Source organism: Hylaeus volcanicus, unplaced genomic scaffold (assembly GCF_026283585.1).
Source record: "Hylaeus volcanicus isolate JK05 unplaced genomic scaffold, UHH_iyHylVolc1.0_haploid 12004, whole genome shotgun sequence".
Lineage (NCBI taxonomy): Eukaryota > Metazoa > Arthropoda > Insecta > Hymenoptera > Colletidae > Hylaeus > Hylaeus volcanicus.
In genome coordinates this window covers 2,655-13,281 of record NW_026533008.1, presented here as the reverse complement: position 1 = coordinate 13,281, position 10,627 = coordinate 2,655, and the positions used below count along the sequence as shown (strand labels likewise).

Here is a 10,627-nt window from a genome sequence, read left to right as displayed (position 1 = left end):
CGCCATTAAGGAGGTGAATTAACTCCTTCGCGTCAACCCTCGCCAATAGTACTCCTCACGAAGTTTCATTTCAATCGGTTGAAAACTCCTATAGTTACGACAATTTGAAAAAGTGTCTCACTAATTGTTTGAAGCAGTGTATATTATTCAATAAACCTATAATAATCCCCTGCAAATAGATTTTTTGTTGACTCACTTATTAAAAAAAAAATTGTTGAATATAGTTATGATTTTCGCGCGTTCCCGATGACTTCGACCATTAAGAGGAAAAGCCTCAGTAAGAGAACAAATATTAAGTTTTTCTCTTAATTTGTTTATACAGAGAAAAATGATCTTAATTTTCGTTGATTTCGGATAACAAGTATGATTTCCAGAAATTCCCCTGAGAAAACAACTGATATCTCAAAGATTTTTGGGTGAAATGAATCGAAAAAATTATCAAATGTACTTTAAAACATTTTTAACAAATTCACAAAATTAAAATAAAATTAAGAAAATTTTTCTCTGTTAAAAAAAACTAAGCACAAACACTTCATATTTAGCCTCCTAACATGGTTTGCCCCCTTAAGTGCCTCACCCCGTATTTACATTTTTGATATAATAAACATAATATAAAACAGTAAAAGAAACAGTACATTTTACCTGGATTTCATCGCTGATTTCTTCCTCTTTAATTTTAACTGGTACAAAATTGTGCCCAAATGAACGATTTCCTTCATTATCTTCTGGCGACGAAGAATGTATTTGCCTCGTGTTTTCGTCGACGTGTTTTAAAAACGAACTGATCGGCTTATTTTCCATTACGGTATACTACACGTAAATTGTGAACTAATAATAATGTTTCTTTAGTAAGTTTTTGGTAGAATTTTAAGGAAATTAATTATGAATTTGATTGTTCACCATGAAACACCACATTCGTATTTCGAACTTACAATGTCTCCCTAAAACCTTCGTTTTGTAAAGAAATTAGTATTAATAATCGATACTTAATAACAGTTATATTATATTATATTATTATTACTATTTTCTGTAGTCATTAGCGAAATTGAATTCGATATTCATTAAAGAGAATTAATTATTATCGTACGCACGAAAGAAAAAATTTCTTTTAAAAATTTTTATTTTAAATAACAAAAAATTGTGGTTGTCAATGTTTTTAATAATAATAGTAGTTATGTTAAATTAATGAACACAATTTTTTTGGTTTATGTTTAATGATTTGTTTCGTTGATAACAGCAACATGAAATTTGTCCTCTTTTTCCACATTCTACACGATAACTTGACATTGAAACTAAAAAATTAAAAAAATTATTTAAATATAGTTTTGTTTATAGCTATCGTTGCAACTAGAATTATACTCATTCATTAATATTTAACCATATTTTTAAATAATCAAGGTTCAAAAATAGTGTTGAAAAATCAAACGTCCGTCATTTTGTTTCTCTGGTTTGTACGATGCCGACAAAATTATATTTTAATAATTTGTTTGGTTTTTTATGTGGCTATAACAATGAACAAAATTATTCAAAATAAACAACACAAATTGTAATTTATTAAATTAACATGTCTATTATTATATGTAACATTGAAATTCTACAATTGTTTGTTATATAAAATAAAAAATTTTTTTCTTTTGCGCTTTCGATAATAGTCCCTTAAGTTACAGTAATCAGAGTATTATATTTAAGTATTATCTTACGTATTATCTTTATTATTTTGAAACTGAATTTCATTATTTGTTATCTCATTTATTTGTCTCTATTCGTTACATCCAGTTTGGATATATGCAAAATCAGATGTTATTTTAAAACTTAAAAACTAATTTTGTAATTTATACAAAAACAAATAGACAAATTGATTTTTGTTTCATTGAGATATCTTCGGAATTCAATTTTGGATTATATTTCAAACATTTAAACCCTACATATTCCTCATAAATAAGTTTACACAAGTTCAACCCAAAATAATTCGAGGGTAAAAGAGTTAATTCTCGTAATTTCAAACGTATTAATACGTACTTCAAGTATTTATCGTTAATCATCCATATTCGATTACGCGATGAAAATATTCCTGTAACTGCCAAAAAACAATTTTAAATCTATATTTACCTACCGAAATGTTATTGATTATACGATTAAATGAAATCATTTCCGAATTATTGTCATTATATCTCTCAACCTACTATTAAATCTTCGTAAGTAATAATAAGAATATTAACTTATAATCAATGCATTACTTTATCTTAGTTTCACCGTCACTGTGAATCAGTTTACAGAATTCGTACAATTCATAAATATATAAAATTATCATAGGCAAAAGTTTGCTTCGTTTAACAAAGCAATACAGAAAATGCAACAACAAATTCAATGTTACTCCAATTGTACTGCGTACAATGCGATCAAAGAAGAGAAACCTCGAAAACTTTTCAACGTATTCGATCACACTCGGAACCAGTATAAATATTCAAATAGATAATACCGAAGCATCAAGTTGTCCCTAATCAAATTTCACAGATATTTTTAGGCCAGTAAGGTAACACAACTTGCGTGAAAATAGATCACATAAATAACTCCGTCTAGTGTCTTCGCATTCTCGCCGACTTAACAGAAATTTTCTCCTTCTCGGAAATTTAAACTTAGCGTACACGTTACATGGAAATTACCACTTCAACGATCATAATTCATTTTACATTCGATATCGATATTTAACCATTTACTGAAACAATTATATCCCTGTGAACGTTTAAACTTGTTCAGTTATCGTTAATAAAACTTGCGCTCACTTAAACCAAATTGGCGATCACAATGGATATTGTTAAACGATCCGTTGCAGACGCACTTTCGATTTAGAAGATCACGTGGCATGGTATTTGAAGTATTTACTGTTTTTCCAAAATAGAACACGCGGTGTCAAACGATCCTTTGAATCCTGGAGTTCTGATTTAGAGAAAAATCACGCTGGGGTAGAGAGAAAAGTTTTGCGTTTTTGTGCGCGCACTTCCTTTAAACGTTTTCGATTCTTTGTAACAACAGCTTTTTCGAAGGTTCAAAGACGGAATACCAAGAAAGACTGATGGTAGGTACGCGAGCGTAAAAATACCCAAGATTACTTCCCTTCAAACGTTTGCGTTCGTCTAAAAACAGCGCTGGTAAAAACCAACATGTTACACCTACGAGCTCTCAGCCTGGACTGAACGTGAATTCTCGCGATCCGTTGAGTTATACATTAAACCCTGCAAAACGAATTTATTGTTAAAATAATAATAAGATCTCGTAATAGTTAATTTGAAAATATTCCGTTTACAAGTCATTACAAACAGCTCTGACTAACAAAGAAAACTCGCCAATTTGCATATTTCAATCTGTATAAAAACGTAGCTCGAATAATATTAATAATGTAAATATTTTTGATTTATCAATAAAACGATCCTTGGTGTGAAACCATTTCGTCCTTAGAAATTGTGAATTTTCGCAATATCAAGAATATCGGTGAAACTTCTTGAAACTGTTTATAAAAAGAAACAATTTCTTTTTAATTCTTTTTCTATTTTTTTTTATAAAACTTCTCTTCTCCTATATTGCAGGATATCGATAATTATAAACCTTTTACCTGAAGTTTTTGTAGATATTTTCGACGACGTTGCAGATATTCTCAATATTATGAAAATTCATAGTTTCTTCAAAAGAGTATTTTCATCTTTATAATAATTTCATAAAATATCATTACACTCTTAAAGAAATTAGTTGCAAAGTTGATGAGACGTCGGAATATCTTATTTAATCATTCTTTTCAATTATTTAATATTGAATTAATGAAATAAATCTTTTCGTGTAGAGAAGTCCCCCCCCCCCCCACCTCCTACTGTCTTAGGTACTCAGAACACTGCCAAGATGCTGTTCGAACTCATTTTTATCAAGAATATAACCATTATTATAATGGTTATAAAGAATATAACCATTAGTTATTACACTAATACATGTGAATCGTCACTTTAAGGGACTGGACTCCCGTGCCTTGTATGCGCTCGTACGCACTCACACAGCTCCACATCACTGTATACGTACACGGAACTGCAAGGGCTGCGTATTATCCTATTTTTGTCTCGACAATGCAAATTTCAGACCTCTCAATAGTCGTTTCCGCTAGATAAATGTTCAAACTTATGCGCAAGCTCCTATAGGTAGTCTACTTTTGCTTTTTTGTGTCATAATTAACAATATTCAGCAGCGTTAGTTCAGACAACGCGGCAGCACTGTCGCACCACTATATTGCTTCTTTTGATCGCGAAATACTGTTGAATATTATTAATTATGATACAAAAAAGAAAAAGTAGACTACCTATAGGAGCTTGCGCACAAGTTTGAACATTTATCTAGCGGAAACGACTATTGAGAGGTCTCAAATTTGCATTGTCGAGACAAAAATAGGACAATACGCAAGCCCTTGCAGTTCCATGTACGTAAAGATCGAACGCATATACTACGGGACGCACTCAAGGCTATACTCATTCTAGATACATTTCGTTCACCCTTCTCAGGTACATTTACAAAGGAAGATCGCGATCCGGACGAGCGCTTTTTGAACGAGACCGGTCTCAAATGATGGGGGCTGATGGGCATAAAAAAAGTGCAAAACATTAGGGGTATCTGGCCAGCCGTTTTGATAAAAAAATGGCTTTAAACATTTACAGGTCACTAGATATACGAAAACATTCAATTTCTTAACAGAAGATGTTGTAGCTGGGAGCGTTACGCCGCAGGTTCATATTCTATAGTTCGTGGGTTCAAGACTCTCGGTAATAGAACATTTTTTTTGTCTACTATTACATTTCTATTTCTTATTCCTTTTTTTACTTACTGCTATATAAATAATATATAAGAATTATAAAGTATAGGATGTTGACTACAATTTTTAATAATACATTTTTATTAATAATAATATTAATATTAATAATAATACTGATAATAGTTTATTAATAATAAATACGCCACATCCCATATATTTGTATGTTTACTTCTACTATTGTATTATGTATTGCATGTACACATTATAATATTATGTTCACATTTATATTATTTACAATTTCTGCGCACATATATATTCAGTAGCCAAATACATAATTATTAAAAAACGAATTTTATTTTAATAAACGCTTTATCCACACTTATTATTAATAAAAAATAAATTAATTAATAAAAAACGTGTTATTACAAATTGTAGCAACATCCTATACTTTATAATTCTTATACATTATTTATATAGCAGTGAGTATTATAATTCTTAAATATTATTTATGTAACAGTGAGTAAAAAAAGGAATAAGAAATAGAAATGCAGTTGGAAAAAAAAAATTTCCATTGCCGAGTCCAGAACCCACAAAACTTTAGAACATGAACCTGCGCCGTAACACTCGCAGCTACGACAGCTTCTGCTAAGAACTTGAATGTTTTCATATATCTAGATTCTAGTAACCTGTAAATGTTTAAAGCCATTTTTTATAAAAACGGCTGGCCAGATACTCCTAATGTTTTGCACTCCTTTTTTGCCCATTAGCCCCCATCATTTGAGCCTGGTCTTGTTCAAAAAGCGCTCGTCCGGATCGCAACCTTCCCTTGTTAGACACACTCTTCGGTTTTGAAATACGTAAAATTCATTTCCGACTCGCAATTCCAGACAACTGGAGCTCTTGATATTTTGTCTTGAAGCAAGGAACTACTATACATGTATTCGAATAAAATTAATTTGTTCTAGAATCAAAGTAATAAATTATAATATTTTTTGATTATTACTAATTAAAAATTATTTAAAAAATATATAAAACAACTTTATATTAGTACACAGCGTGTCCCAAAAATGTTGTAACACACTGAAAGGGGTGGTTCTGGAGGTGATTTGAAACAACTTTTTCCTTAGCGAAAATGTTGTCCGAGGCTTCGTTATGGAAATATTAAGAGAAAACCTCGACCAATCAGAGCGCGCGTATATCGTTGGAGCGGCCGCGGTAGCGAAGGCTACGAGCTAAGCGGCTGTGTCAATGTCCTTCGATGCACGTCGAGTCACTTGTTTGCGTACGAGCGTGGCCGCTTAGCTCATAGCCTTCGCTACCGCGGCCGCTCCAACGGTATCCACGCGCTCTGATTGGTCAGTGTTTTTCGTTAATATTTCCTCAACGAAGCCTCGGACAACATTTTCGCTAAGGAAAAAGTTGTTTCAAATCACCTCCCGAACCACCCCTTTCAGTGTGTTACAACATTTTTGGGGCACCCTGTATATCACAAGAGTACTACTTAGTTACAATACATTTACGTTCTATTTTCAGAGAGCGATTATTAATCCTTCCAATATATCTAATCATATTAACATTACGTATATATTTTTTTATTGTCAATTAATACCATTAATACCAAAAAATTAATAATTCTAAATAGAAAAATAATGTAGCACATTTAAGACTTAAACGAACTGTAAAAATGATACAGGAATATATATGAACAGTTTCCTTGATCTAAAGGAATCATTGGTATATAAAAATTAAACTTGTTTAGTTTCACCACTACAATGAGGACAACAAGTTACATTTGAATCACATCGTGGAAGAAATATTTGGCCACCAATTGCTACAGCTGCTCCCATCACTGCGCTACAAGCTATATCTTGTCTTCCAGACATGAGCAATTTTGGACTCATGAGTACCTGCACATAAATGTAAGAAGTCGAAGTTTGAAACTAAGAAATTAACAATAAAATTAATACAGATCCTGAAAACAATTAATATTGAAATAAAAACATACTTTCTCAGCAGTCTTTTCAGCAAGAGTTTTCATATCTAGACCAGTTATATTGATTTCACGTTGTAAATTAATATTGTCTACACCACTTAAAAGTTGGACTTTCAGAATTTCTGCGAGTTGACAGCAGCCTTGTGCTAAATCTATAATATTTGTACTTGGTATTTCATGTCTTTTACAAGAGGCAGCTCCAACAGGATCAAAGTTTTCACGAAGAATACTAAGAGTTCTGAAATGAAAAATTATCTTTATGTATGTTTTGAAACAAAAATTTGTAAATTTGCGTTTATTATAACTAAATAGGCACTTTAAAGTATAAACAAACCTATATGTTTTAAGGGACATGTCACGAACGTGATTACGATCCTCTAAGAGCCTTTTTATTGCTTCTTGAAGATCTGTTGTCCTTTGACAAAGAGCTGCTTTCCATTTTGCAAGTTCTTCAACCATTAAGCTGTCATAGTAATAAGTTATAATTTACTGTAGAATTATTAATACGACACATAGAAATAGTAGAGAAAACGCGTTTTGGTAAATTTATTGAATGATTTGTATTTACCTACTAGCTAAAAATTTACTTCTCCAAACTTCACACTGACCAGCCAACCATTCAGTTTGTTCCTGATGCGTTGAAAGGTGTTGAACTGAATTTAAAAGTGCTCGAGCAAGTTGTAATTTATCTTCAGTTAACAAATGAACTTTCGTTTCAAGATCTTCTCCTACAGCAGCTACTAATAAATTCTTCAATTCACCATTAACCTATTTAAAGAAATGAATAATATACATTTTGAATCTTTGTATTTTTATTATTTGAATATATTTTTATGCATTTATTTTTCATATCAAATAAAAATTATATGTATACATAATATCAACAAATAATTCAAGAGAAGAGAGAAGATAAAATAAAAAATATATATAAGTCTTTAAGTCTCATGACTATATGAGTAATTTTTAATAGATTTAAAGGTAATTATGAACTTTTTATACACTAATACACTTGTAATTTCTGATATGTATAAAGGGATGCATTAATACCTGTGCTTGAAATTTCAATTGATTTTCAAGTTGACTGTTTTCTTCTTTGAGCTTTTGTATTTCTGCATCATATGATTTCTTTTCTTGTAACCACTCAATCTCCATACTGATACCTTCACCTGTATTAGTAGTATCATTTGGTGGCACTTTCATTTCATGAATTTTCATTGCAGCAACTCGAGAGGCAGTCATATCTAAATTGGTTTTCTGTAATTTTTTACCTTTTTTGTTATATGGAATGATTGGGTTAACTGCTGCTTTATATGGTTCATATGGAACAAATTTTGGTTCCTTTGACTTTAATGAATTTAAAAGACGTTTTTCATCTTTTACACTAGTAACATGTTTTGGTACTAAATTTACTATTGGACCATTTGGAGTGACTGGAGAAGTTGAACTTAATTGTTTCAAATTAGTTGGATGATAAATAAGTGTGTCTCCGAGGCGGTATTTTGTCTGTTTGTTCTCAATTTTTTCCGTCATCATATTTTCCATGCCATCACCTTGCGTACGTCCCATACAATGCATTGTTTGTACATCTTAAATGTTAATTAAGTCAGATTAATACACGATATTAAAAATTTTTTAAAGTAATGTTACTAAATATAAGATTAACCACTTCTTTCACTAGCACTTTGCAATGAATTTCCATTTCCATATTTTCCTGTGATTTAATTAATAATGACAGTAATGGAAAACTACCAACATATTGTATTAAATGTACCAAAGCATCAAGAGTATGTCTTACAGATACAATTTTATATACAAAAGTAAAAGAAATATAATATTACAGACGTTAAATGTGTACAAATTACACAAAGAATTATATAACTATATTAAAATAAACTTAATTCCATGTGTGCATCGTTCACGAGTTACGTTGAAACCAAGAGTTTATACAAGTGGGTCGTAAAAAGGAAATCTAACCTTGTAATTTACTTTGTGCCCCATCCTTCGTCGAATTTGGAACAGTAGCCATTTTAATATTACTTTGGATATATTTTAAATAATTATATTCGTTATACTAATAAAATGATAATTTTTGAACTACTTCCTGTAAATCATTATTAATCATACTGCTTAGTGAAAGCCAGAGAGACCAAGCGCAGATGAGAACTGAAACCAGTGTCGGTGTGTAAGATTCGAAGATTTTTGACTGTAGCGCCGTCTGCAGCACACTGGGGAAGTTTCGATAATTTTCATTGGTTTTCATTCGGACCGTACCACATGAAGACTGTATAAGGAGTCCTAACTGTGTAGTGTAAAAGTGTTTTCAAAATAAGGGGATAGACACGGGTAATGCAGCGAGGTGACAATACCGGCAAAAATGGGCCTAAAAAGGGGTTCCCGATATTTTGCTTTTCGTCCTTATATTAGCATATTTTGGGTTAAATGAGGGCTCATTCGAAAGAGGAAGGTCCAACGAAGGATGCTCTGGTTATGATTGAACGATAGTGTGTTGATATTTAATAATATCAACGTCCAAAGTTGAACAAAAGTCGAGCAAAACACATCCGTAGAATGGAAGTATTTTTAAGTTACTAAATGGAATTCGAGACTCAAATGATGACCAGAGCACCCTTCGTTGGACCTTCCTCTTTCGAATGAGCCCTCATTCAACCTAAAATATGCTAATATAAGGACGAAAAGCAAAATATCGGGAACCCCTTTTTAGGCCCATTTTTGCCGGTATTGTCACCTCGCTGCATTACCCGTGTCTATTCCCTTAGGGGGGTAGACACGGGATGTGACCTCTCCGATTTGGCTGGTCGGTATTACAGCAGATTTTTTGCATAGAAATGGTAATACCCATAGAGACACGGCTGGCCGATGAAAACGAGGTGGCGCTTTCTACTGTTTCTGAACGAAGCGAGAAACATAATTCGCTCTTAGCGAGCGAAAATGAGATACATATAGTCTCTCCGATTTGTTTCGACCTCTCTTTCTCTCCTCTACTGGCTGTCCCTTTCTATATTGGCGTTCGGCGTATAAACAGAATCGACACCTCGGTTGGGTATACATTGTATGTATAACCAAATATTCAAGTCCGACCAGCTTGGAATCCGTCCAGAATTTCGAAGCGTCGACGAAGTAAAAAAAGACAGTTTGATGAAGAAGAAAGAGAGACTGATAAGGAATGTTTTTTAGGTGTCTGCCTCCGATTGTTTTGATTTTTCGATAAGTTTTGAAGTGCAGAAAAATAAGGTATACCTACTTTTTATTTTGTCCCGTTTTCATATTTAGGGGGTGAAATGATATAAAGTTTCAGCTGCAATAGGCTATCTCCGAAACTATCATAGATAGAAGAAATCTTTTTAAGAAAAAGTTTCATGGTTTTCTATCTGCATATAAAATCGGACCCAAAATTTTGTAAAAAAAATAATTTCTTTATAATAAAGAATTTGTTTATAACATTATTTTAAATGTAATCGCAGTTTATAGAATAACCAAAACGAACATATTTTTTTTTCTGAATCTATTGATGTGTAACATGTACCTGATTATATATGTGTGTTGTTTGCGACAAACAATAGCTATAACCTATAACAAAGATAGTGATCGTACGTCTATATTTGACATGATCGCGACCCGGAGCGGCGTATCTGCGCGATGGATACAATACACCCCCGCTCAGAAGTATGTGGACACTAAATATCTAATAACAGTTGCAAATCTATTAATATCAATTGTATTATTTATCTTTCAATATGTTTATGTTGTATTAGCGAATATATTTTATTAATAGTCTTTTTTTAATATCACATGAGTAATGATAAAAACCTTTAGAGATAACTAGATAA

The 10,627-nt window shown here is 32.0% G+C and overlaps 1 protein-coding gene across 4 annotated transcripts; it reads right to left on the bottom strand.

Moving 5' to 3' along the window:
- Positions 1–626: 626 nt before the first annotated feature.
- Positions 627–9,005, bottom strand: LOC128882496 (golgin-45). 4 transcript variants are annotated; one of them, XR_008458438.1, is made up of 9 exons: positions 8,754–9,005; positions 8,190–8,365; positions 7,827–8,033; positions 7,348–7,547; positions 7,114–7,242; positions 6,792–7,017; positions 6,577–6,693; positions 2,020–3,233; positions 627–948 (listed from the first exon to the last, which is right to left on the bottom strand). XR_008458438.1 is itself a non-coding variant. In XM_054134104.1 (7 exons), exons 1-7 carry the CDS (start codon positions 8,803–8,805, stop codon positions 3,171–3,173), a joined length of 1,326 nt encoding a protein of 441 aa, XP_053990079.1. In that variant the 5' UTR covers positions 8,806–9,001; the 3' UTR covers positions 978–3,170. The 4 variants fall into 4 exon arrangements, 2 of the variants coding, with proteins under 2 accessions (XP_053990079.1, XP_053990080.1); XR_008458437.1 differs by having other exon boundaries at positions 628–948; positions 7,827–8,365; positions 8,754–9,001; XM_054134104.1 differs by lacking the exon at positions 627–948 and having other exon boundaries at positions 978–3,233; positions 7,827–8,365; positions 8,754–9,001.
- Positions 9,006–10,627: the final 1,622 nt, after the last annotated feature.

Excerpts from the sequence above, each read along its gene's own strand:
- LOC128882496 (XM_054134104.1), bottom strand. The coding sequence starts at position 8,805 with ATGGCTACTGTTCCAAATTCGACGAAGGATGGGGCACAAAGTAAATTA. Across the intron at positions 8,366-8,753 it reads GGCACAAAGTAAATTACAAG|ATGTACAAACAATGCATTGT; the intron begins GTTAGATTTCCT and ends TTAACATTTAAG. Across the intron at positions 7,018-7,113 it reads ATGTCCCTTAAAACATATAG|AACTCTTAGTATTCTTCGTG; the intron begins GTTTGTTTATAC and ends TTTTCATTTCAG.